Source organism: Hevea brasiliensis, chromosome 7 (assembly GCF_030052815.1).
Source record: "Hevea brasiliensis isolate MT/VB/25A 57/8 chromosome 7, ASM3005281v1, whole genome shotgun sequence".
In the NCBI taxonomy this organism is placed as follows: domain Eukaryota; kingdom Viridiplantae; phylum Streptophyta; class Magnoliopsida; order Malpighiales; family Euphorbiaceae; genus Hevea; species Hevea brasiliensis.
Window position 1 is genome coordinate 1539613 of NC_079499.1, and position 27295 is coordinate 1566907.

The 27295-nt window shown below is 31.3% G+C and overlaps 3 protein-coding genes across 3 annotated transcripts; 1 reads left to right on the forward strand and 2 right to left on the reverse strand.

The window, feature by feature from the left end:
* Positions 1-1302: 1302 nt before the first annotated feature.
* On the reverse strand, positions 1303-4606 carry LOC110638169 (uncharacterized). Its single transcript, XM_021788627.2, has 5 exons — positions 4263-4606; positions 4069-4172; positions 3150-3263; positions 2013-2096; positions 1303-1669 (listed from the first exon to the last, which is right to left on the reverse strand). The coding sequence occupies exons 1-5, from the start codon at positions 4555-4557 to the stop codon at positions 1613-1615; spliced, it is 654 nt and encodes a 217-aa protein (XP_021644319.2). The 5' UTR covers positions 4558-4606; the 3' UTR covers positions 1303-1612.
* Positions 4607-11182: 6576 nt separating this feature from the next.
* LOC110638171 (uncharacterized) lies at positions 11183-11785 on the forward strand. The gene has a single exon (XM_021788629.2). It carries the CDS (start codon positions 11293-11295, stop codon positions 11584-11586), a length of 294 nt encoding a protein of 97 aa, XP_021644321.1. The 5' UTR covers positions 11183-11292; the 3' UTR covers positions 11587-11785.
* A 1632-nt stretch (positions 11786-13417) lies between these two features.
* LOC110638170 (chlorophyll a-b binding protein, chloroplastic) lies at positions 13418-15076 on the reverse strand. The gene is made up of 5 exons (XM_021788628.2): positions 14844-15076; positions 14454-14636; positions 14316-14353; positions 13694-14208; positions 13418-13608 (listed from the first exon to the last, which is right to left on the reverse strand). The coding sequence occupies exons 1-5, from the start codon at positions 14897-14899 to the stop codon at positions 13591-13593; spliced, it is 810 nt and encodes a 269-aa protein (XP_021644320.1). The 5' UTR covers positions 14900-15076; the 3' UTR covers positions 13418-13590.
* Positions 15077-27295: the final 12219 nt, after the last annotated feature.

Here is a 27295-nt window from a genome sequence, read left to right on the forward strand (position 1 = left end):
TTAGATTAGAAAATTGTTCATTGGCCTCGTGATTCTTCTTGTCGTTTATGCATTGGATTCTTTTTTTTTTGTTTTTGACAAAAGAGTCCCTCTATATTTTAATTTTATTCTTGTCATTCGACTCATTCCCATTTATATATTTATTTGCCATAGAGAGTAGAACTATGCTAATCTAATAATGTCTCAAAATCCGAAGAATCAAACTTCTAGGGTCCTAATTTCATATTCAATTGAAAAAAGAATAGTTTATGCAATATATAGAAAGAGAATATAATAACAGAAAGAACAAATGATAAAAAAAATGCATTATGGAGAACGCATATTGTTTAAACTATTATTGTAAAAACACTACCTTAAATTATAAGATATTAAATTTTTTTTTTTATAATAAATTTAACATATTTTAATTATAAAATTTTAAAAAACTATCTCAATACCAAACGGTAACAGACTCTAATAACAGTTTCCTCCCCATAAATTCAAAATGATTAAAATTGAAGAATACAGGCTTTTCTCTAGCCTCGCAATTTTTAGCGGCAAAGCCAGGCTCAAATGCTTGCATCGCAGCATCTGGCAGCTCTTAACGCTTCGTAAGTATTGAGTCATAGCTAGGTGAAATTAACAAGCTGCCGACAACCAACAACACTGACTAGTGGCTACACAGGTTCATGCATTTGGAATTTAGTTTAAACAGCATCTCAGAAGCATTTTTCAACCACTACTTTTCCTGTGCCTAATCAACATCGTATTATGACTCTGACTACAAATTATCATCTCAATCTAAATGATAACAGGAATTAACCAAAAATTCATGACGTAATGATAGCGCTTACTTTGACTAATGCAAATAGAAATAGGAAATTACAGCAACCCCGATCAATGAGAAGTGTACTTACAAGAACACTTATCACTAATACAATATACCTGAGCTGGCTAATAATCAAATAATGCAATATGGATAGAGAAAAGTAACCAGAACCAGCAAGTTCTAGATGATACAACTACTGAAATCCAGCTTGGCCCCCAGTTTTTCTTTCTCAATGACTGTGCAAGGAAAAATCAGACTCCGCCATCCTATATGGCACGACGGGTATGTTCAAAATTGTAATTACTGCTGGAAAGCAGAGCTTAGAAATATGAACAAATGGGATGCAACTTAAACGGGTAGACGGCAATTTGGGGTTGGGGGTGGAGGGCAAAATTTGCAGGTACCAGTCTCACATTCTCTGCACTTCAACGACTCAAATAGTAGCGGATGCTAATAACTTCCACGCTTTCAATGCATTCAAAACACAACAAAAGTTAAATAACGAAATTAATTCATTTCACCTGACCAATAAGTAGTGCTTATCCATAACCAACTCATCTATTGCTGATTAAACATGATATTACAGACAATGAATGGATAAATTTGCAGCCTAGTTTTTACCATCAAATCACTGTAATATACATCTTGTGCATGTGTGGAACAGATCATAATAAATCATGATTTCTTCACAAGGAACACATGGCTTAATCAAAAGAACACAACTGAGAGACGGTAAAGAAAATTTGGGGAGAGGCAATTGTAGGGCCCCACATGATTAGCACTCTATACGAAAGAAATTCCATACTACAAAAAGTACTTCATCCGATCATCTCTCCTCATGGCAATGTATACAGCTTGGACCTGGAAAGCAAAACAAAAGGTTCGTATCAACGAATTTTGTTCTATTATGTCCACATCAAAGCAAAAAGATATGGCATATCATTTATTAATAGTGAACCAAGTTTCCCCGGTATTTTGATTGATGCCAAAACAAATCATAAAATTTCCTTCTCTCCCCCATTTTTGTTACCTTCCCCTTTAGGCAGGGAGGAGGCATTAAAATCACGAGTGTCCACATATCAACCTCTTTCTTTTATTTTCCATGACAAAGACAAATTGACAAGCAGTACGGCACTAATACTTTTGTGTTCTCTGCATGCATGCATGTGTTTTGAAAGTGAGGAAGAGAGGGATACAAAGAGACCTGTTCACTGGAAACAACTTGAACTGGACCAATGTTGACAGATACGTACTTGCCCCTCGATGATACTTTCTGCTTCACATGACCCTGACAACATTTTTTTTCGAATCAGATATGTGTTCTCAATTAAAATTATTGTGGGAAGTTAATTTCAACTGGTCATCACACATTTTCACCAGTCTACGAAGCGAGCATCAGAATCAAATTTGCCTATCTATGATCAGCAATTATATTTATTTCAAATAGCAAGAAGTTCTAGAACAATAAGAGATTTGAAACAAATAGCCAATAATTAAATACAACTTCACAATTCCTGACTCTGCAATCACTGACAATAAAACAAATGAGTTCAAAAGTAATAACAAGTATCACTCTTTAATAAGAACCCCAAATTTCACTATTTATGAGACCAAAAGTCAGAATTGAAAACAAATTCTACACAGATCCTTAATTTGCTATTATATCAAGTGTTGGGGACAAAAAAAAAAAAAAAATCTTCAGTCATTACTCTCTAGAGCAATGTGTTGCCTTCATTAGTCTAGTAAACTATATAATATTGAATATTTCACTGATGTAATGATAAGACATTCTCCATCTAAATATTCCTTCATTCAGAAATTTCAGGTTTGGATGAATGCAATCTCAGCAGGTAACAACACTTGCAATGAATTGAACTGTTCAAGTTAGTAAAAAAATCACCTATGTAAATGATCATTCAACACACAATGTTTTCCAATCTCAGCTGGCAAGGATAAAAAAGTAACTATGAAATATTTAAATTTCTGTCATGTTCTACAGTTCTACTTACTGCATGCATTGGATTAACATCTTTACAAATATCCACTCAGGAGATAAAAGTGTTTGCTGACAATTGTTCATTCATGTTATGCTTTCCTTCTCTTTTATATTGCACTAGACTGTCTTGTAATGATCGCCACTTTTTTAAAGCAGAGGATAGATACCCAGTAATACCCTAAACTAACAAACTTTCGAAGAAATCTACCCAATATATGGTAAGAAACACAAAACACTTGCACAAACAAGCCACCTCGATTTTCCCCCTTCAATGCATCAGTATCCAGCGAGTAAACATCATCTTTAAATCCAATTGCATCAACATGGGAGAAAAAGGATATGCACCTCAGGAATTGGTTGCTGAATTACAGATTCAACAGCAACAACCATAGCTTGCACAAAATCATCACCTCCAGTTCCAATCGCTGTAAACCCTCTAACTGTTGGGTATGAGTTTACCTGGAGAGTGAAAGATATGCTTTAAGGTCAAGACACTATTCCCAAACGGATAAAATCACAAGTCTACTTCACATTTCTTTTACCCTCCATTTGGATTGAGTGTAAGATGGTTTAGTAATGTATGGTATTGTATGGTACTATATGATATGGTACAGTAATTATTCTGATGTTATGGTATGTTTTAATAACTTTTTCTTATTTAGTTTGATAGTATGATAAAATAAAACAGAAAAATTACTAAAATGCTCTTTACCTGTTTTAAATATATAAATGATTTAGAATATATGTTTTTAAATAAAATATTAATTTATAAAGAATTACTCATTACAGTAATTAAAAACATAATTTATTAAACTTCATAATTTGTATTTGTTAATTATGTATGGGACAAAAAGGTAACTTTATTAATTATTTATGAGCAATTTTAAAATAAAAATGAGATTGGAAAATCATTACCCATCGATTTAGTGATTTCAAAAACTTGGAAAATCTCATAGTTTTTAAACCATGGAATACCATGACCAGGACTTGCCATTCTTCCCAAATACAATTAAGAACCATACACTACGTTAATAAACCATGACTTTCCATGATCCAAACAGGGGATTAAGGAAACACTAAAGTATTACAAGCTGTTTTTAACCGTTTACTGCATTTTCAAATATTTAATTATGATTAATATATCATCTAAAATGCAGTTTGAATCCACAAGCAACATGGAGAATAGTGTCTAGAATTTTATACAAGCAGGAAAGATAACAAACCAAAGCAAAGTGGGAATCAAAACAAAGCAACGAATCGATACCTTCTGATCCAAAGCAAGCCATTCGTTAGTGGAATCATCCGTTACTGTACCTCCAATAACCACATTAGTCGTCTGCCCAACCCTCCCTTCCGACTTAGACACCTCTGGAACCAAACACAAGCAAAATTATCTATCAATACAATAAAAAACCACAACCGAAGCAATAATTTGAAAGGAAATGGTTAAATAAGAACCTGAAATAGCTTTGAGAACAGCTTCTTGTGGAGGCTCTTGGTCCTGTTCATCCTCGGAAGCTGGAGAGGTATTATCACCACTAGAAGCAGAGCAATTGAGGTGACTTGGTCTCGCGCAGTGGAAATCGCGAGCCCTAATGCTTCTCCTACAAAATCCGCAGCTCGATTTAAGGCTTGAAAATCCAGAGGCAGCGGTTCTCGAAGGAAGCGAATAGAGAGATCGATTTTGGTAGTGCAGAGGTCTCCAAGGCTCTGTTATGAACACAGAGCAACGCACAAGGGTCCGGCAAGCCATTTCTGGTTTTCTTCCATTTACGCAACTATTTTATGTTGCATTTGGTTTTGGCTATCCGATTAGCGAGATTTTTTTTTTCCCTATCATCGGTGACGTGGCAGTTTTCCCAACAAAGTAGGAAAACTCTGTACGCATGTAAATACACTCCATTAATAACAAAATTAGTAAAATATAATTTTAGTCTTACTATGTGCCATAAAAAAATGTGTTATTATAATTTTAGTTAAAATTTATTATGATTTTATACAATGTATTATTTATAAGTTAGCTGAGTATATATACTCAGTGTAGTAAATTTTTTTCAATATATTATTAATTTCGAGTTAATGATAAAAATCTCTAAAAGATCAACTTAATCATGAAATTAAGTATTCATAACATAGGCTATAATAGAAATAGTAATGAATTGAAATTTTTTTTAGCTGATTGATGCGACTAAATTTTATTAGAGAATTTTAATAATAATATAATCAAATTTTAAATAGATTTAAGTTTTAGTAAATATTATCGTTGTTTGGATTGAATTTAAATTTTATGTATTGATTACTTGTTATTCTAATTTATTTATATAAATAATTAATTAAATTTAAATATATATTTTATAATAATATTTATATATTTTTATATGTTATATTTTTAAAAAAAATAAAATTTAAATATTTTATAAAATTATTAATAAAAATATATTTTATATAAATATTAGTTAAAATATATAAAGCTATACTAATTTAGATAGCATTATTTAATTAATAATAATCAAATTTAGTACAATTTTAGATATTAAAAGTATTTGATTTTGAATAAGGTGAATTTTTAAGTAACTAATCTTTAAGTTATAAAGTGAGTTTGAAGTGAATTACTTCAATATTTATCTATCGAAGTGCACACTTTTCATCTCTGTATTTCAAAATAAATTAAATTAATGATACAAAAATAAATTATCTCAAAAGGTGTTGAGTTGAAATTCTATTCTAATTAAAGAATTTTGTGATTCTGAAAAATTCACCTATAGGAAAATCAAGAACGGAGAGCTCTATTCTTTTTCGTTCACTCTTTAGTCTTAAAAACGCTGATTTTAAAAATGAGTGATTGCCTTCTTTAACTCTTATTGTTCAACCTGAGAATAAAAACCTAATAGGGATGCTAATATTAATTCTCATCAAATATAATTTTATGTTTCTAATGCCAAAATATTAAATAATCATATTTTGACTTTGTTAAATATTAGTTTTTTTTTTGTTCAACTTCATAATATTGTTTAATAATATTGAAAGCGTTTTAAATATTATGAGATTTTAAATTTAAATTTTAATTAGAATGAAATAATAATAAAGCATAAAATCAAAGAAAATTTTTTTTCATTGTTAGAAGAAAGAATACAAGTAATGAAGAAAAGGATTGTGTATTTGTCTGTGTCTCATTTACAGAGATATTACATCTATTTATACATGAAAATATGAACTAATTTGGACAAGAATAATAATTGCAATAATTATGCTACACAAATCTCCTATAATCATGCTAATTGCTGTAATTATGTTACACAAATCTCCTATAATCATACTAATTGCTGTAATTATGCTAACACCCCCCCTCAAACTCAAGGTGGTAGCACAAGTGCCAACTTGAGTTTGCTTAAGAGATCCTGAAAGCGAGCGGGAGGATGCGTTTTGGTGAATATATCAGCGGTTTGGCTGACAGAGGAGACAGGAATCAAACATATAGTGCCATGAGCAACATGATGACGTACAAAATGACAATCAATTTCGATGTGTTTGGTACGCTCATGAAATACATCATTATGAGAAATCTGTATGGCACTTCTATTATCGCAATGAAGCATTGTGGCAGAAGAATGAGTGACACCCAAATCAGTTAATAACCACCGTAACCAAAGTAATTCAGATGTAGCATCAGCAAGAGCACGATATTCAGATTCTGTGCTAGAACGTGCAACAATAGTTTGCTTTTTGCTACGCCAAGAGATAAGAGAATTACCCAAGAAGAAACAAGAACCAGTTGTAGAGCGACGATCTGTCAGATCACCAGCCCAATCAGCATCAGAGTAGCCAGATAATACTAGGGAGGAGGTAGCGGAAAAGTGCAAACCATGAAAAAGAGTGCCTTTGATATAACGAAGGATTCGAAGTACTGCAGAGAAATGAGTTGAGCGAGGAGCAGACATAAACTGGCTGACCAGATGAACAGCATATGAAATATCAAGTCGAGTAACTGTGAGATAAACAAGACTCTCGACAAGCTGTCGATATAAAGTAGGATCATCAAGAGGAGTGTCATCAAGAGGTGTAAGTTTGCAATTGAGCTCCAATGGGGTTGATACTGTTTTGCTATTAGTGATGCCTGCTCGAGAAAGTAAGTCGGATGCATACTTGGCTTGAGATAGATAATAGCCATCAGAATTTTGAGAAACTTCAAGACCCAAAAAATATATGAGAGAACCCAGGTCTTTCATTTCAAAATGTTGATTGAGATAATGTTGTAACTCTAGAATACCAGATGAATCATCTCCTGTTATTATCATATCATCAACATAAAGCAACAGAAGAACAATACCACTGTCAGTTCGGCGAGTGAATAATGCAGAATTATGTGGACTAGAGAGAAAACCAAGTTGAGCAAGAGTGGAACTAAATTTGGCAAACCAGGCCCTGGGAGCTTGTTTTAATCCATATAAGGCTCGTCGAAGTTTGCAAACCTTATGAGGAGAATGATAACCAGGTGGAGGATGCATATAAACCTCTTCTGTTAAATCACCATGAAGAAAAGCATTTTTGACATCCATCTGGAAAAGTTTCCATTTACGAACTGTAGCAATAGCTAAGAGACTGCGAATAAATGTTAATCGGGTCACTGGAGCAAAAGTTTCTTCATAGTCGATACCATACTCTTGAGTGTACCCTTTGGCTACTAAGCGAGCTTTGTAGCGTTCAATAGTTCCATCAGAACGTGTCTTGATTTTGTAAATCCATTTGCAACCAATAGGGGTCTTGTTTGGTGGAAGATCAACTACATCCCAAGTATGAGTTTTCTCTAAAGCCTGAAGTTCGTCAGTCATAGCTTGCTGCCAAAGAGGGTCAGTACTTGCCTCACGATAGGTATAATAATAGGTATGAAAGAATGGTATAATAATAGGTATGAAAGAATGAACCAGAATAGCTTGTAGAGAGAGCAGAGAGACCCAAAAAAACTAGAAATAAAAGCTTTATGGCTCTGATACCATGTTAGAAGAAAGAATACAAGTAATGAAGAAAATGATTGTGTATTTGTCTGTGTCTCATTTATAGAGATATTACATCTATTTATACATGAAAATATGAACTAATTTGGACAAGAATAATAATTGCTATAATTATGCTACACAAATCTCCTATAATCATGCTAATTGCTGTAATTATGTTACACAAATCTCCTATAATCATGCTAATTGCTGTAATTATGCTAATATTCATAAACATGTTTTTTAAACACTTATAATAATGATTACATATATGGGTGAGTTATGACTATTATGTTTACTATATTTTCTTGGCTATCCTGAGTTTCACTTGCAGATGAGAAAACCCAATATATTCAAATCCATGCAATTTCGGTGAATTAGAGCTCCGTAACTAATGGTTCAATTGGAAAGCACAATAGCTCAATATATTATATTGGGCTTTGCTCTCACAATTCTCTAATCTCTCAATCAATCATTAATTTAACTTGAGCATTAGAGTGATTGTTTAATGGATCATAAAACTCACTTATTCTTTATACTTTACAAGATTAATATACGAAGATCGGTCAAAAAGACTCACAGCATGATAAATGATTCATAGTCATGATATGTTGTACTCATGATATCTTGTATTTGGAACTAGTAGAAGGTCATAGCGTCGTATGCCTGGTGGCTGGACAATGGCAATTTCTTCTCATTTTGTATGTAGGTTGTGCCCTCAAGGCTGAAGGTAGCAACTCTGTTTAGCCAGTCGTGGTGAAATCACATGGAAAAACTTCAGCTTATTATTATACATTGTGAAAGTGTGTAAACTGCAAAAAAATAAAATAAATATATAAAATATTAATATTTATGTGGTTTACTCTCTCAATATTGAGCTACATCTACGGGCATATCATCTTCTACTATCAACAATCAATAAATCATTATTACAAGCTTATAGCTATACTACCCATTAACCCAATTACATCTAAGAGACCCACATTACATCAAACTGCTCATAGTAAATATATTAATTAATGCAAGAGTCCTCTCATCAATAGACAAAAATTCCTTATCTTGAATTCTATGTCATTTCTCCACCTCAGGCCAAAGCCTATTTCCCTGCATAGGACTGCAATGGGTAAGAGCCACTTATCAATGGTTACGCAGTAATTGGCAAGGCCCTTCTCTACAATGAGCAATAACCTCACCCCATGAGCTGAAAGTCACTCTTTTCAATGGGCAAAAGGTCAAATAACCTTTTCCATTATCTCCCTATTTATAGTGTTAATTCCCTTAATTCTTATCTGATTAGGAGTCATACTCAATTTAGGAATAACACTAAAATAAGTTCTACTCATTATAAGAAATATTCCTCTGTTCTATTGAAGAATATTTCTCACGCTCAAATTAGGAAAATATCTCTCTCCAAATACCATTAGAATTTTGAGTTATAATTCTAAGACTTACAGTAGCTTTTAAGTTTCTTTATTCTTGTTTTATCTATATCTTTTGGTGCCTAGGTAGATTGATTCAGTATGCTGGAGGCCAACAAATCAAACCCGACATAACATATCGACGGAGACCCTTAACAAGCAGAATGAGTTTTTAGTGGAATTACACTCTCTCTCTCTCCCATATAACAAGATCCCTGAAGCACTCTATCAACTGGCTAAAAGATTGGCTGCAATGCATATGGGAGAAGAATTCCACCCAGAAGCTGCAATAATAAACTATTTTCCATTTTGGGAGGAAAATCTAGGGAGGATTCACCAATAGCCATGTTTCTCCCAAGTGGTGATTATGGCTGGTGAAGCAAGGGAATGCTTTCATGGTAAATTTTTAACTTTCAGGCTCTAAGTTTTCTGATACTGAAGACCTAAACTAGAGCATACTGATTCTCTGCCTTCCAAATTGTGAGCTTTTAATTAGTGTCCAAATGAAAAGGCCTCCCCATAGTAAGGGTTAAGGACACACTGATGGAAAATTGATGAAATTGTTGAAGATCTCTGAAGCATTAGAACAAAGAAATAATGAGTATAGCATTAAAAATACTGATTTCTTTTCAGTTGAAGGGCCAAATAATAGATAAGAAAGAATAGAAAAGAGACAATGGAAAAATGAGGAATTACTAGGTACACTCGGTGCATATACACCCTCTCTCACAATCATGTGGGACTCACTTTCTATATAATAGGAATGACTCACTTTCTGTGAGAGAGAGATCACTATTTTTTAGTGCACCGAATGCACCTAATAATTAACATGGGAAAAGACCCAATTGCTATTGCTGAGGGAATGAAGACTTACACGAGTCAAACAAGAAAATAGGATTTAGTTGACGGTTCAAATTTTTGTAATGAAGTTTCTCTTTTTTTAAGTCTTCAGCAAATTATTGAATATGTCATTTTGAATTGGAAATTGGCTTTTGTCACTAAGGTTAGTCAAAGTCTAAATTGGCTTTGTCATTTTAGTTCTATACTGAAATCGGACCATAACTGGGCTTACTCGTAAGCTGTAATTGACTAGGTAAAAGCGAACACCTTGAAAAGGTGTAGGAAGACCGGTCAAAAGCAATTTCTTTATTTCGAATTTTCTCGGTACATGCCTTGAGGCAGTCTTCCATCTGTGGACTGATTGCGTTGGGCGGCGGCTGCCACGAATCGTACTACATCTCATCCGATCATGCGGTTATAAAATTTATTTTTGTTTGTATTGATGCTCATGCCTGGTCAATCAGAGAGCAAGTAGTGGACTGGAATCGGCTTTCTTTCTCCAGTTAGTAGACAAGTACAAATGGGAATTTTAAACATAATTATTTAGTCTTAATTAAGCTACTTCGTTAATTTTAACAATTAAAACTAAAACATGATTTTAAAAACTCACTCTTTTATGATTATGTTTAGAGCTAATCAAGGACTGAATTATGTTCAAAATTTAGGGATTGAAATTGATTTTTTAGTGGTTCTTTCGATTCTGATTTTTATTTTATTTGTCTTCGATTTAGTTTAAATTTTAATTAAATTTAATAATTGAAATTTTTTCAACTGTTTTTAATTTTTTAAAAGAGAATATTGCAATTCGGTTTAAAATTTAATCACTTGATTTAAATCCGATTTAATGTCAAATTTAATTCATTCTAATTTTAATTTAAACTCATCCTATTCTAATTCCAATTATATTAAAATTCAATATAAAAAAAATTCTTAACTAAATGAAAGAAGGGACGATTTATGAATTGCGGCAGAAAGCAAAGCAAAGCATGGAAGCAAAGCAACGCCCACCAATAGCATACTCGCTATCCTCCAAAAATCCCCTCAAAGCCACCGCCAGACAATCACGCGTCTACGTGTACAATTCTATTGCCACTTTATTATTTATTTTGCTATAAATATTTTTCCAAAAAAAATAACAAACACCAATTTAACTTCCCAAGCAAAAATCTTTCCTCCTCCTCTCTCATTTCGCTCCGGAACTTCTCTTTCCCCCTCTCTCTCTCTCTGATCCGCCTGAAAATGGGACCGATTGTCTTGACTCAGCTTGCGACGGGCCTTAGCGTGCTGGCCGGAGCCGTCCTCGTCAAATCGGTGATGGAACAGAAGCCCATGGCTGGTCCATTCCAGCGGTGCTCAACTTGCAACGGCACAGGTCGAGTTACTTGTCTCTGCTCTCGCTGGTCAGATGGAGATGTGGGATGTCGGACTTGTGCTGGCTCCGGTCGCATGGTGTGTAGTAGTTGCGGTGGTTCCGGTACTGGTCGACCAATTCCGGTTCGAATATCTGCCAGGCCGACGAACCGCCCGTCGTAAGTGGTTTGTGATTAGAGATTTATATAGCTCCCGTTTCTCTCTTATATTTTTATGTAATTTTTTTCCCAAATTACAAAATTAAATTGTGTAATTTAAAAATTGAAGATACCGAAAAGGAAGAGATGGGAGATTTAGTAGGTTTAACTTGTAATGTATTGGCTACTGAGATTCTTATAAAATCGATAAGTTTATAATCTAATTTAATTTCTTTCTGGTTAGTGGCTTATGGTTTCTATTTTCTTTCTTTTTTATTTTTTTTTAAAAAATCTCACTTTCTAGTTGCTGAAATTTGTATGAACGTTAGTAATATGAGCGTAAATTCTCTCAAGACAGTGTCTCGGAGAAGATATAAGGTTGGATTTGGATAAATTGGAACCAATTCTTATAAAATATGGATTCTGAAATTTCATTAATTATATATTGATAACAATAAAAGAAGGTTCAGTATGAACTGGAGTTGTATGTTTTATTAGCTAAAGCCAAATCAACAAGAAAAGCTGAAATTAATAGCCTTTGTATTTGCCTATTATTTACATTCTTTGAACCAAGATTTGTGTACTAGATTGGAGCAGTATTAGGGATGGCTATGGTGTGGAAATTTTAGATTATTTGGAGTCATGGGTGCTAGACTGAATTTCAGACCTTGGTTTGCCTTCTCTTGACTATCACGTGCTTCCATATTTGCTTTCTTGCTAAATTTTAGATTTTAGCAATAACTTCAGACCTGTGAAGTGTTAACATTCTCAAATTACATTTTATTGCTAGTTAAGCTCAATTGGTATATTTGTGGATAGTTAGAAGTGAGTACTATAGGTCTTTCTCTCAAGTGCTGTGACCAATACGAAAAAAAAAAAAAGCCAAAATAGTTGCTCAAATTTGCAAGAAGTGTATGTTGGGCAGAGTACTGTAGTGTTTAATAATTCATAAAATGATTGGATTGGCCGATTGGGCATATCTACTTAATGGAATGTATAGTGGTGTTGTGAGCAATTCAGCTTATTATTCTATGCATGTTGATTTATGCATGGTAGCTGGCACCCAAACTATGCTTAAGTGACCTTATACGTGAGAATCACTTACTGGTTGAAAGATAACAGGGAATGGTGAAAAAGAAGAGTTCTGAAAGAGTTGTTTTATCTTTCCTCTTTCCAGCTATATCGCAGCATTGAAAGCCTTTAAGCAGTCTGATATGCTAGCCAACTAGGCTAGAAAGTAGATTACAATGGGATTAAAGAATGATTAAATGCAGCCAAGGGAGTTTCATCCTTTTTCAGGTTGGTGTGTTAATTAATTGCGTAGGAGGAAAAAAGTGTGAACGGAGATGTAATCATTCATTATTTTTGTTTGCTAATTTACGAATTAGTCTATTCTGTTGTTTTCTTTATATAAAAAGATTATATATGCATTTTTTTACCCCATTTATTGGAGGAATTATGCAAAAAGGACGTTTCTGCTCTTTCATAATTCATAGAACGCAAGTTTTATTGGAAAATTCCTAATCTTCACTCTGCTGGTGGGAATGGTTTCTTTTTGGACAATTTAATTTTTCTTATAGCAACAGCAGTCCTTTCCTTTCTCCTCAAATAGTGTACTCTATGGCATCCACTGTACCTGTGGTGGATCCACTATGCTGATTGTGATTCTATTCTGTTACTCATCCAGAACGGTTTGAGTGAGAAGGATGGCTAAAGTTGCACTGTTTAATTAATTGATCTCTGGGGACTCAATGGTAGTAATCTTTGTTAGTGCCACTTAATTAAATTGTTTAATCAAGACCTCAATTAAATTGTTTAATCAAGACCCCATAATGCATGGGTGCTTTTCTGGACAGTTTTTGTAACTAGCTAAAATATATTCATGGGCATCTAAGTTATAATTTTTGTACACTACAAGAGCATAGAAAGCTATCATAAACACAGGCATTACAAGTTCTAATGACAGGAAGATTTTCTTTCCACAAGTACAGATCTTTCAAGCCATTTCTTGGCATTCTCTCCGCGTTTTTCATTTCGGGGTGAAAGCCTGAAACACATTATGTAAATAGTCAGATTCAATGTAACTAAGCTGTTACTTGTAATATGGGAGAGAGCAAAAGGGATGCGCTTACAGCAAAAACGGTGGCGTGTCCAGGATCAGCAAGGTGGGCAAAGAGGTTGTCAATGGGGCCAGTCCCTGTGTAGATGTGTTGGAACCAAGCACCCATCACAGCCAACATTGCCAATCTCCCATTCTTGATCTCCTTTGTCCTCAATTCCTTGATCTTCTCAGGGGAACCAGTTCCCCATCCAAGAGGATCAAACCACAGCCCACCTGGGTAACCAACATCAGTCCCAGTGAGCTTGTTGTTGGGGAAGATGGGGTCTGTGTTAACACACCCTGGCTTGAGAATATCTGCCCATCTTCTCCCCTCGGCCCAGCCGATAAAGATGAGCTCAGTGATGAAAAGGGTTGTCGTATCAGTAAAGTATTCCAGCTTTCCAGCATCGTACCATGATGGAGTGTTTAGGATGCCAATCTTGGTCAGGAATTCTGGAATGAAAATACCAGCAGCACCCAACATTGCCCATCTGCAGTGCACAAGCTCTGATTGTACATTCCATCTCAGGGTTTCAGGATCAGAACCTATTCAATAACCATTTAAAACATACGTGAGCATTTCACAGAAAAACAAGCTCCTTGATTTAGATTAGGCAAGTGAACAGTAGCTGAAGATTTTAGCTTTAACTTACCAAGACCCAAGGGATCAAAACCAAAGTCTCCTGGGAGACTGCATTTGAAAGATTCAATTCAAGAAACACATTAGAAGCATATCATTTAAGCCCTAACATGTGTATGGAAACACAGAGAAAAAACCCAAAGAACTAAACCTTCCATCGAGCCATGGGGGAGGGGTGCTGCCTGGGAACCAGAGGGGTCTATCAGGGTCGGCTGCAACACAAACTGTAACAGATCGTGAAGCAACTGGTGATGTGTAGTTTCTCAGTCTCAATTTCTTCCCGCTAAGGAAAGAAGCCTTTGTTGCCCCTCCTATGGATCCAGTCTTCTGGGAACTGCAACATTGACTTTGCATCATTTACTTTGTACTTCTCATATTATTACCTTTCCAATGTATCAGTAATTACGGATTCAACTATTATTATTGCCAATCCATCTACATGATATTATAAAAAGTGATTATAAATGCATAATGTAGCTTAGAAAATTAGGTAATAGCATCATAAATTACAGTTGCTGATATGGGTTTTGAGAGAACTTGCCTGGGAGAGAATATAGCAACAGCTGCAATGGCAGAAGAAGCACAAACAGAAGCCATTTTTGGCCAATTTCTTCTTCTTGAATGAGATTGTGCTGTGTTGGAATGGTTTGTGGAGGTTGATATGGATGCAAATTTGTTAACGTATAGAGGGGCTTATCTCAAAGGATAGGAGAAAGAATATGTAATTGGCTAATGGGTTGCCATGTGGCATGCAGAATCTGATATCAAAACTTTCTATATCCACGTCCTTTGCCTAGTTGGGTTAATCACAAATTGGTGGCTCACATCCTCCGCCGCCTGGTTCATATAATCTAAATATCTGCTGCAATTGGCCATTGGGCCTAGCAGGTGATAATAGTTAAGCTAGTGTTCTGATGCACTTGCCACAGCCTACACATTTGACTCTTATGGGACAAAAGGCATTAATGGCAACAGATTTTGAACTAGACCTTTTAGTGGAATGCATTAGGCCTAAAGCCTTACCCAACTTCGGGTTCATATAACTGCTTTTGCTGGGCATGGCCTATTCTTCATGTTTGTCGAATAAGAGCCTAGTTGCAGAAGAAAGGGCAATGTTTTATGGACATTGCTGTGAGTTCTGAGTTGGAACTCGTAATTTGGGTCAGGCAAAATCATGACGATCTCTTTGAATTGATTGGGCTGTTTTTATAAGTTCGAACTCGCCCATCAAAAAGACTGAAACCTCCAACAAAAGTCTAGAAGACTAGAACTAGGTTTTCCCTTTTATAATTTGCAAGTAAAATGAAAATTAATCATTGGGAAAACTCTTTGCTATACCTAAAACACTGTACAAATAAGGGTAAATTATATAAATAGTATCTTAACTTAAAGACATATAATGGTATGATACATAACATTAATTTATAACACAAAATACCCTAATTTTTAATTTAAATAACATAAAATTTTTAATATTTTTTTTATTATTTTTGTAGACATAACACTTGTTAAATTAAAAATTATATTTTCATTTTATTAATTTGATACGTATAAAGAAAAAAATTTTAATTTTATTCTCTGTCTATCCACAATCTCAATGATTAAAATAGATCAACAATTAAATAATCCATAACCTATTTACCTAAAACTATCAACTTAAGAAAATATAATTTTTTAATTTAAAAATACCACATTAATATAAATAACTAGAAATAACTCCTAAAAATCACGTGTTATAACTATAAAGTTAAAACCTAAACAAAATAGAGTTCCTCATAAGAGTCCAAACATTTAAAATATTTTTAAATTTTGTCATGATCCATATATCTGAATATTTGAATTAATGAACTTTAATTTAGTAATATAAAAATTATTTTTAAAATTAGAAATTTTTGAATTTAAATTTTAATTAAAATTAAAAAAATTTTAAAATGAGAATCTCAATTATTATTTTCTCTAATACTAAAAATCATTAAAATCCCCCTCTTTAGAGTGTTTATGTTAGCAAAAAAAACTTAGAAATAATTAATAAAACATAAAATAAAAAAAAAATTGCATAAAAGCAAAACTTCCAGAAAAAAAAAAAAAAAAGGTTTTTGTTTGGGAGAAAAAGAGTGGAGAATCCAGCATAGGGTGCTGCCACAGCTGGGTTCTTATCCTCATATCCAAGGGGAAATCACAGCTCCCATTTGTATCACTTCCAAGTAGATAAAAATCAGGCCCACTGCCACATACTTTACTATCATTTCCTTTTCCCAACTTGTCCTCCAAATCCCTAATTGGAAAATCTAATCAATTTTGCTCTCTGTAACACCACCCTCACATAATGCCTCATGTTTTCCCATGCTTGCCTTCAACCTACAAATTTATATTTTGGGTGCAATCTCTACTGAAATCCCTAAAAAATTAATTAAAAAAAAAAGTTAAAATATTGTATTTACTTTAGTTGGAACCAAAATGATAATTAGCTTTCAAGAAAAGTTTAGTTCCTCTATTTAGGGTATGTTTTATTTGACAGATGCGATTAATGATTAATGATTAAATAGTAACGTTCATCGATCCATAATTATAAAGTAAAAAGTTTATTAATAAGTTTTGATTCTGAAATCATTTTTCAGAATAGTAAGATTTTGAATTCGAATTTTAATCAAAATTTAGAGATTTTTATAAAATTTTAATCAGGATTTAGTAAAAAGTAAAACAGATATGTTTCTGTAATGAAAAATGATTTTTACTTGCAAAGCTGCACATGATTTCAAAGGGCTATAATTAATCTTTCCTGAGATGTAAAGATAGCAAATTAATTAATCCCACTATGTAGTGTAATTAGAAAAATCAAAATAATTAGCCATATATTTACTCCACAGTAAAAAGCACCGACCAGGAGATCTAGTTTGGTAGCCTTAGGAGCAAAAATGCTGTGCCTTTTTCTCTCAACTTGAAAAGCAGGTTCTCTCTTTGCCAGGACACTGCCACCAACCAGGACCATTCTGGGCCTTTTAAGGAAGCAAATGGTGGTTGGTTAAAAGATTACACATATGATTGTAATTAATGAATGTTTTGAGGTCTAACAACAATATCAAAGCATGCTTGATAGAATTTAGCAAAATCCCTTTGGTCTACCATATATGCATGATTCTTCTATCTTCTCTCTCACTTGGAAATTGAATTCCTTTCCTCTACTTTTTCCATGCATGCATGTGCTAGCTATTAGTACTTGCAATTATGTCTTACATGAATTACACCAAAAGCCATTCTCCTAATCATGTTGCCTTAGAATTATATCATGTAGTATAGGAAATTTATATATAGTAGATATTCGTTATATTTAATTTTTCCTTATTTATGAAAAAAATGAAATTTATATTTTTTTTTTCATTGCTTCAAGATCACCCAATAATCCCTGAAAATAACGTATTTAAATCTATTGTTTCAAATGGAGTAACTACAGAATAGAAATCAACAGAAACTGCAAGTTACTATCATAGAACACCGAAATTGAAAAATTGGTAAGTAGGGTCAATGTATAGAAGCAATTATTCAAATTCTACAAGAGGTCATTTTCATCCTTGCTTAGTTGCGGAGTCTAGAAGCGAAGAGGCAGTCCTGGGCATGATTGACTTGTGTGGGAGAAAAGAAAAATTTCAGAACAATGATATTATGGTTCATATAACTTTCTGAAAGTACTAAATAATGTGCAACATTGGTTTTGTTATAATTACTATAACAACTTTGCCATACTCTCTAAAAGGTATGATTATAGTGTCGGATGTTCCTTTGGGTCACTTGGCCCCAAAAAAATTATCATAAGATTTATCAGTTCATGTTTTCACATGCTAGTTGCTTCCATTACTACTCATAGATTACACAACTTCAGTGCATACTATGATTCTAATTCCATTACTCACCTAGTCTGAAATTTGTGAGTACATTGCAAGTAGTACCAAAGATAGGACTATTTTAATTTTTATGGGGCATTTTGTGAATATTATAACCCCAAGGTAACATCACCATCAACTAATAGTTGAGATTTTTTCATCCTCACAGTGTAGGGGAAGCATTTTAATAACCCTAGGAAGATGACATCTCCATCACAATAGCGGTGTGACCATTGCTTTAATGGAAGTCATCAATTTTGTAATTGCTTGGTCCAGTTTCTTTAAGTGGGCTGATGTAAGTATCAGAACAATGGTGGCAAAGCATTTGCAGTAGTATTCTTGTAGGTCTTGTTTTCAGTAGGTCAACTCCAAGTGGTGGTCATGAAAAATAAAGTATCCCAGAACCTCACACTCAACAAAAGGGATCAGTTAATGGTGAAAGATTGAGACTTTAGAGGTAGAATAATTTCTCATTCCAAGTAACCTTAGTGTAATTTTTACTGTTGTTTTAGCCTCTTTTATTAAAAGAAATGTGTGCATATATGATATTCTAATGTTTCATGATGAGAAGTGTTTGATAATTATGATGAACATGAAATGTTTCTGTGTTGATAATCATGTGTTTACTGTCTTGGAAAGAAATATATATATGTATGTTGTTGCCAGCCAGAAAAATAACACAACCACACAAAGGGACCATATTATTGATAGCAATCTAATTTCAAATAATTTTGTACAATTTTAGGGAGTACACAGACTTAAAAAATGGGCAAAAATCAAACAATACCCTTTCTTGTTGGTTAAGCAGCCAACCACCCCATCTAGTTATTTTTTACTTTTGGAAAAAGCTAGCTAATTAAAACTTCTTGAATCCCCCACAAGTTTGGATTTTTTTTGGGTTGACTTCATAATTATAAACCCCCATCTGCACGATGTGATGTATGCACATAAGCCAAATCATTTTCTCTTAATTTTTCAATTTGATAAATTCATGACCAACTCCTTTAATTAATTCATCTCAAGTTAATTTGCCAAGTTTAACATCATAAATTTTTATATATTTGACCTGAAATTATATATATATATATATATATATATATATATAACAACCAGGAAGCAATACAATGAGTTGTTTGAACATATGTCATGATTTACTAGCTAATTGCTAATATTATTAAAGCTTTGATCTTTTGCTGTCAGCCTATCAGTATTAATCATGACGATGGATTACGACATTAGATACACCGTTTATGATATTGACAGCCCTAATGACTCTAATTATGCACTTATCATGCAACCCTAAACAATGTAATTAATATGAATTTAGTGTGTGTGCATACTCCTAAAACCAACCATATACCTTTTGCATATTATATTAACATCCATCTAGAGTTTGGACATCGTTTAATAATAGAATTCTATTTGCATTATCACTTTTATAATCAATTTAGCTTCCCGAAAGTTGAAATTAAGAAAAAAAAAACAATAATTAACTAAATATTAGTACTTAATTGCATGGCATGAGTTAGATTTACGAACCCTTAAAATCAATGGAATCTATGTCACTCATACAACTAATTGTCCCAATAATTTAAGGATTCGATCGATTCAATTTCAATTCAAATTGGAGATTAATGATTAGAGTGTCTTTAAACAGTATTAAATTAAAGTCCGATTAGTATTTTTAATATTTGAATTCGTTTTAAATTTAATTAAAATTTATCTTAAATTATTTCAACTTATTCAAAACTCAATAATTATTATTCAAATAATATCCAAACCTGTTTAGTTTTATAATTTTAATTGATAATTTGCATAAATAATATTTTTATTAATAATTAATTATACTTCAAAATGTAATAATTTTATAAGATATCTCAATCCTATTTATTTAAAACATAATATATAAAAATTATAAACATAACTATAAAGATATATATTTTATATTTAATTATCACCTAACATATAGAATCTAAACTCAATGCGTGTGAATATTATTTTTTAAAATCTGAATATTTATTTTTTATTATTTAAATGCATCTCAATAAACTTTGATTAAATTGAACGTTCAAAAATACTTAATTAATTACTAATTCTAATTCTAACTAAATTATGATCCCACCCAATTTTCCAGATGTGATGTGACTATAATTAATAATTTGAAAAATAAATTAAATATTTATATTAGAGAAAAAGAAATAAAAAGAAAGAGATTAGAGGGAGGTTAAAGAGTAGACACCGACCAAACATCAGAAATTTTGTTTTTAATAGATGGAATTACTTGCTAAACTTAACCTAATCCAACCCTTTAATATTTTTTCACAGGAATATTAACTTGTCGGTCTTTTGGACGGCCGGATTCCGTCACCATCTTATGTGTTTGTTCCGTCGCAGTCAACCTTAATTATAATATGTATAAATTATGATTATCATTCTAATTAATTTCGTGGTCAACTTTTAAGAAATATACAAATGATGAGAAGTTAGATTAAACGGAGCTCTCAACCATGACGTCTTCGTAGTTGCCCTTCAAGATGCATGCATATGGAACTATCCAAAAGGCCGTAATAGCCGTATTGGATTTTTTTTTTAATTTTTTTAATTTTTTCACGTTTTTCTTCATATAATTATTTTTTATTAATTTAAATATATAAAAATATATTTTCCGTAAAATAAACTTATATTCTTATTAATCATATAATTTACATAGAAAGCTTAATTTTAAAGAAAAATATGTATCGGTAATCTTCAATCTTTCACTTACCACTCAAGAAAAGGGTGTTTCAGAATCGGAGGGCAGTAAGCAATGTTTACTAATTTACTTTGTTTATTTTTTTTATTTTTATTTTTATTTTGCCATGTGAAGCAATTAATAATAATAGGTAGCGTTAGAACGCCCTTCAAGTTACGCTGATTAATCATCCAAAAATGTGATTTATAATATTAATTTAATAATTTAATAGAGATTTTTAAATCACATCTTAAGGAATTCATCCTTTCTTAATGATGTGGATACGCAATCATTTTCGTGATCATCATCATGAGAAAATAGTGCAAATTACATATTCTCATGTTATCTAAAACTAAAAATTTTAAATTAAGATTTATTATATATTATTGTTGAAAATATAGTTAAAAAAAATATTTTTAAATAGATTTATTGATAAATAAATTTAAATATTTATATTAATTATTTTTTATATCTAAAACTTTTAATTTTAAGTAATTTAATAATAATTTTTAAAATTAAAAATTTTTTATTCAAAATTTAAAAATTAATTTAAAGATTTTAATTGTTTACACTTAAATTACTATATAACATGTCATGTCACATTTTTTATTTTTTATTTATTTGAATTGTTCTCTCTCTATCTCTCACTCTCTCTCTCTCTCAAAATAAAAGAATAAAAGTTTCATACCAAGTGAGATTGATTACTCATAAGAGAGAGAAAGTGAGATTGATTGCTCATAAGAGAGAGAAAGAATGAGACAGAGAGAAATGAATCAAATTAAAAAAATAGAAAATGTGACATGACAATCTAAGTATAAAAAAATAAAAATTCTCAAATTAATTTTTAAATTTTGAATAAAATTTTTTTAATTTTGAAAGTTATAATTAAATTATAAAAAAATTAAAAATTTAGAATATAATCATAATTAATATAAATATTTAGATTTATTTAATCAAAAAGCCCTTTAAATATTATTGAAAGTTTTTTTTTTATTTTTTTATATTATAAGATAGATAATTAATTATGGAATTACAGTACTAATACCTAATTAAATATCAAGTTTAAAACTTGAAATTTATGAATGTTATTAAAAAATAAGAAGAAAAAAAAAAGAAAAATAAAACTTAGAAAGAGGAAGAAGAGGACAAGAAAGGATAAGCAAAAACATTGACTTTGACCTTATACATGACTTCTGTAAAAATGGAAAAAGCCTCAAATGAGTTTTATTTTTTTTTAATTTATTTATAACAATTCATTTATAATATCTGAAGAAAATATATAATTATATATATAATAATGAAAAGAAATTATATAGAAAGATAATGAGACAGAGAATGTTAGACAGCTTAAGAATTACTCAAGCATTGGGCCAGCACGTGTGCACGCTCACTAGGATTCTACACGATGCCCAAGGAGGGAAAGAAGGGACCTTCATCACCCCTCCTCTCCTTAATGATCTTACGGTTCGGTTTGAGGCTTGAATTTGTGATTTTGATTTACGATTTAGAGGATAAAAATTAATCCCTTAAATTTTTTTCTTAATGTCAGTTTAATTTCAATTTTGGTTTACTTTTGATTTTATTAAATTTAATAATTAACTAATTTATTTTTTTAAATAAAAAAATTTTAATTTGATTCAAAATTAAATAGATAAATGTCTTTTAATTATTTAATTTTGATTTATTTTAATTTTAATTCGAGCTACCAAGATTTAATTTTAATTTTAAATTAATTAAATCAATTTAATTTTAATTTTGAATCAAACCATACCTATCTCTACCCTATATTTAAGTGGAAATTAGATAATAATAATTAATAATAAGGAGAAGAGAGATGCCAAATGCGTTAAGCAACATCCTTAGTTCCCTCTTATTTAATCCGATTTACGGTTCGTTACGCTAAATTCTCACAAATCCCAATTAACTCTTTCTAATTAATTTATGTCCTTTATAAGGAATGAAGCAGAGAATGATAGATTTTTACGCTACCTTGAGCTGCCATATCACCGTTTCCCTCTCCTAATTAATTTTTTTTTTTTACTTTACATCGCGTATGGCAACTGCCCTTTCACGCTGTTATGCTTATATAACCGCCGTTATCTTACGGTTATCCAAGTTAACGCCATTTATTTAACCTATGAATTGCAGAAGATAGTACATGCGATATTTGTGAAAATAATATTATTTTATTTAAATTTAATTAATAATTTAATATCTAAATTTATATTAAAATATATTTTATATTTTCTTAGAAAATTTATATGTCTCAAAATTAAAATTATTTAATTTTTATTTGTGAATTTTAATTTGACGGTTCGAGTTAAAAGGATATTTGAGTTTTAACTTTATAAAATATCTTTTTCAATTTTAGTGGTATTAAAATCGCATTAACTTTGAGTTTAGCCATTTAAATCCTAACCGAATAGAATATTCTTTTTGGTTCAAGCCACGTTTTATAGTTGTTTTCCTAGAACATGACTAGGATTAGTTACAATCCACTTGATTAAAATAAACGTATTCTCTACCACACGAAGGTAAGATGGGAAATGAAAAGATTTAATATTCCACCACACATGCCTCATCCTACCTTATCTGTTTTAATTTCCTACTATTTTTCATCCACCATGTTTTTTGAAAGTGAATTTTCCTCTTATACTTACCAATAATATTAAATATAAATAATATAACTTCCAATTTTTTAAAAAGTAAAAAATTAAAATCTATATTTTCTAATATTTAAAATACTTAAAAAGTTGATTAACATAAAATATTTTATTTGATAAAAAAAATAAGTTATTTTTTATTTTATAAATTTTAAAAATTTTATTAAGATATTAAAACACTTATATATACATAACATAAATAAATAAATAAATATATATTATTAATTTGATATTATAACTAAATAATTCATAAATAAATTATTTTTCATGAAATAAATAAAGCATAATTTTATCATTTGACTCGACGTAATTTTATTTATAAAAAAATAATTCAACGTTATTAAACTAATAATTTAGTAATAAGTATTGATCTCAGAATGTAATTAAGAAATTAATATTTCATATATTGAAAATCTTCATCCCTTTTAAGAAATTTATAATTTGTTTATAAAATTTTTAGTTATTTGTTAATTAACTAGAAAATATATCCATTCCTGTTGCACAAGATTGGGTTCAAGAGCTGCAGGGAAACATGGCCTTGAGAGGAAAAAAGGTGGTTGCTAGTACAATTCTCATATTGTTTTGGAGGGAACATGTAAGTAGAAGAAGTAGGTGGCTAGCCTTTGGTTATTTTTGTGGTAGCTTGAATCTCACTTACCATGCACGTAAAGGCAAACTAGTTCTTGTCGCAGAACTGGGAGGCAAAAAGCAAACCACTTGTTGCTTGCACGGCCAATTAATCAGTGAGACCCAAGAGGCCAAGAGGCGAAATTATTCCCTTAAATGCCAAGAAAACCCCTACCAATCCCATTCGTTTCTCAGAGGATGTTTCTGTCATTTGTGGAATTATATAAGCGAAGCTTGTACATTTACACAAGGGAAGAAAAAGAAAAGGAGCTAGGAAAGGTTCTAAGATTTTTCTACTGTGAATGAATAGTCACGTAAGTGGCAGAGACAACATGAATCATAGGCAAAGGACAAAATGTTAAATTGGAGTCTCAGTCACAGTAGGAGAAGGAGGAAGGATTCATGAGGTGGCGTGTTCTTCTTCACAACCTCTCTCTCTCTCTCTGTTCCTGTGAATAATGAATACTGAAAAAGAAAGAAAAAGCAAAGCTTCACATGATGAATTAGACTGGTCAAACGACTGTCAAAATTTTTTTTTTTCTTTCTTTACTTTTTTGTAGAGCAGCCACTGATCATATGCAATCAATTTTATATCTTGTCAACTTTATATCAACGGCCCTTGTTGCCCTTTCATCTGCACACGGCAGACTCCTAATTCCTACCATGCATATTATGTGTAAATATTTAAAATCCTATAGTCTTCGACTCATCCTCTAATTAAAAAAAAGGGCAAATTGAAATTGGATGACAGACATGTGGGCCTAATATGCCAACCACAATCAATTGCAAGAAGACCATAATCTGACTGCTGTGCAAAATGGTTATCGACTTTCCACTGTGTTTTTGTCTATCTTGTTCTTGGGCTCCAATTTCATTTCAATATTATTATTAATTATTACCGTGGTAAAAAGAATAAATTAATTATCGATTTTCAGTTTTTCACAGTCCACACTGTCCAGTGAAAACGATGCACAAAATTCATTGGCTTGAACCATACTCTACCTGTGCCAAAGGGCATCACGTGAGCAAACATATGCCAGCCACAGCCAGCCCTTTTCCAAGTTCTCACTTCTCACTCACATCAGTTACGAGGGGAGTCTGGTCTAACCAATGACTAATGCGTTAAGCAACATCCTCTGTATTGTCTCCTGAAAATTCTGTGTTAACTGAGATCAGATTCTATATTTTTTTATTTTGTGAGATCTTTTCAACCTGTTCAAGTTATAAATCCCTCCAAATCCCAACGCGTTGTGCTTAAATAAGGAATGAGAGATTGACTTAATTCTACGTTAGGGTTTTATTTATAGCTTGATACATTAATTTTTTTACCTTAAAATCAAATATCCTTGCTCCAACTATGATAGCCACTTTGCTTTAAAACACAATATGGAAATTTTTTTTTTAAAACTCAAGCATGGTAGACCTAAAATATTATATATAAGCTATATTTTAACTTTATAGTGAATTGGGTATAGACATGTTTTTCAACTAATTTGATTACATAACACACCTGCGAGCTTGTATCTACAACCACTCACCATGAGTTTGCACCTAATCTTCCACCACCTTCCGAGGTGTTATTGCAACATACAAATGGCAAAAAACCAAGGAACGTGTGAGTTCTAAGTACCACCAAATGGGGATGATTAATTACCGAATATGTCTTCTGCATTTCTACATCACATCGAAGGCCTCCTTTTTAAGGTTGTGAATGAAAAAAGGTCTTACCAAATGACCTTTAAATTCACACAATTGTGGTGTAGATTCCACCATGTGTTTCAATTGTTCTCATGTTCTTTTATCGTACGTTTTTTAGTGGCTGAAACGACATTGTCTCTTTACATAAAAAGTAATCGACCCAATTGCTTAATTGTTATGATCTTCTTCATCCCATTCACACGTTCAAAGCATAAATCTTGTATTAGTAATATATCTCTCTTAATTGTCATGAAAAAGTAATTAAACGAGTGAAATGAATTATTGTATGGAAAGTTGAATCTTGTAAATAAAAGGAATTTTTTACGTTAATAATTTAATTATTTCAAATTATTACCATGTGAAGAAGGAAGCACAAATTTGAATTTGTACATCACTTGTAATCCACGCAAGGAGCAAGGAGAATCGAAGTAAAATCACGCGAGCCAAGGAGGCGGAGCACAGGGTCAGGGTCAGGGTCAGCAGCAGGGGGCCACCCCAATGCGGCTCCTTGTCGTCTCCAAACAATGCCAAATCGAAGAAAACAAAATTGCAACGAGTGCTGGCTTGTACCTTGGCGTCAAATTTGTTGACCCTAAACGGAACGGCTACTATTCATGGAACCGATTTGGATTGAGGTTCAAATTTATTAGAAATATTTTAAATCGGGTTAAAATTAAAATAAAACATTATTATTTAATTTTATACTTAATAATTATTTAATTATTTAATTTTTAATTCAATATTTTTAACTTTTTATTTATGTTTAAGTATCCATTTATTTTATAGAAAATAATATATATAAAAAATATTTATTATAAAAATATTTTATAAAAATATTTTTTAAAATATTTTATAAAAATATTTTTTAAAATTTTTTATAAAAATATTTTTTTATTTGATTATAATATTAAATTAATGATATATATTTATTATATATATATATTTTATATTTTATAAAATTATTAAATTTTCAAAAATAAAAAATAACTTTCTTTTGTTGAAAGAGAAAGTTGAAAACAGAAACTTATTTTTTTTGTAAACAATTTAATTTTTTTCTTTATTTAGAAAAATAATTTTTGTTAATTACTTTTTTTAAGTATCTTAAAAGTTAAAAAATACTTTTGTTAACAAATAAAATCTAAAATTTTATTAATTTTATAAAAAATAATTTATATATAAAAAATATTTTTTTAAAAAAATATTTTTTAAAAAATATTTTTTATAAAAATTAATTTTAAAAAAATATTAAATAACATACTCTTTTAATAAATTAAGTCAAAAGAATAATTATTTTTTTAAAATGATTTAATTTTTTTATTAAAAAAATATTTTTTGTTAATTTTTTAAAATATTTAAAATATTATAATATATATATAAGTACATATATTATATTCAC

Excerpts from the sequence above, each read along its gene's own strand:
- LOC110638169 (XM_021788627.2), bottom strand. The coding sequence starts at position 4,557 with ATGGCTTGCCGGACCCTTGTGCGTTGCTCTGTGTTCATAACAGAGCCT. Across the intron at positions 3,264-4,068 it reads GGCTTGCTTTGGATCAGAAG|GTAAACTCATACCCAACAGT; the intron begins GTATCGATTCGT and ends TTCACTCTCCAG. Across the intron at positions 1,670-2,012 it reads AAGTTGTTTCCAGTGAACAG|GTCCAAGCTGTATACATTGC; the intron begins GTCTCTTTGTAT and ends TTTGCTTTCCAG.
- LOC110638170 (XM_021788628.2), bottom strand. The coding sequence starts at position 14,899 with ATGGCTTCTGTTTGTGCTTCTTCTGCCATTGCAGCTGTTGCTATATTC. Across the intron at positions 14,637-14,843 it reads GTTGCTATATTCTCTCCCAG|TTCCCAGAAGACTGGATCCA; the intron begins GCAAGTTCTCTC and ends TCAATGTTGCAG. Across the intron at positions 14,209-14,315 it reads TTTTGATCCCTTGGGTCTTG|GTTCTGATCCTGAAACCCTG; the intron begins GTAAGTTAAAGC and ends GTTATTGAATAG.
- LOC110638171 (XM_021788629.2), top strand. The coding sequence starts at position 11,293 with ATGGGACCGATTGTCTTGACTCAGCTTGCGACGGGCCTTAGCGTGCTG.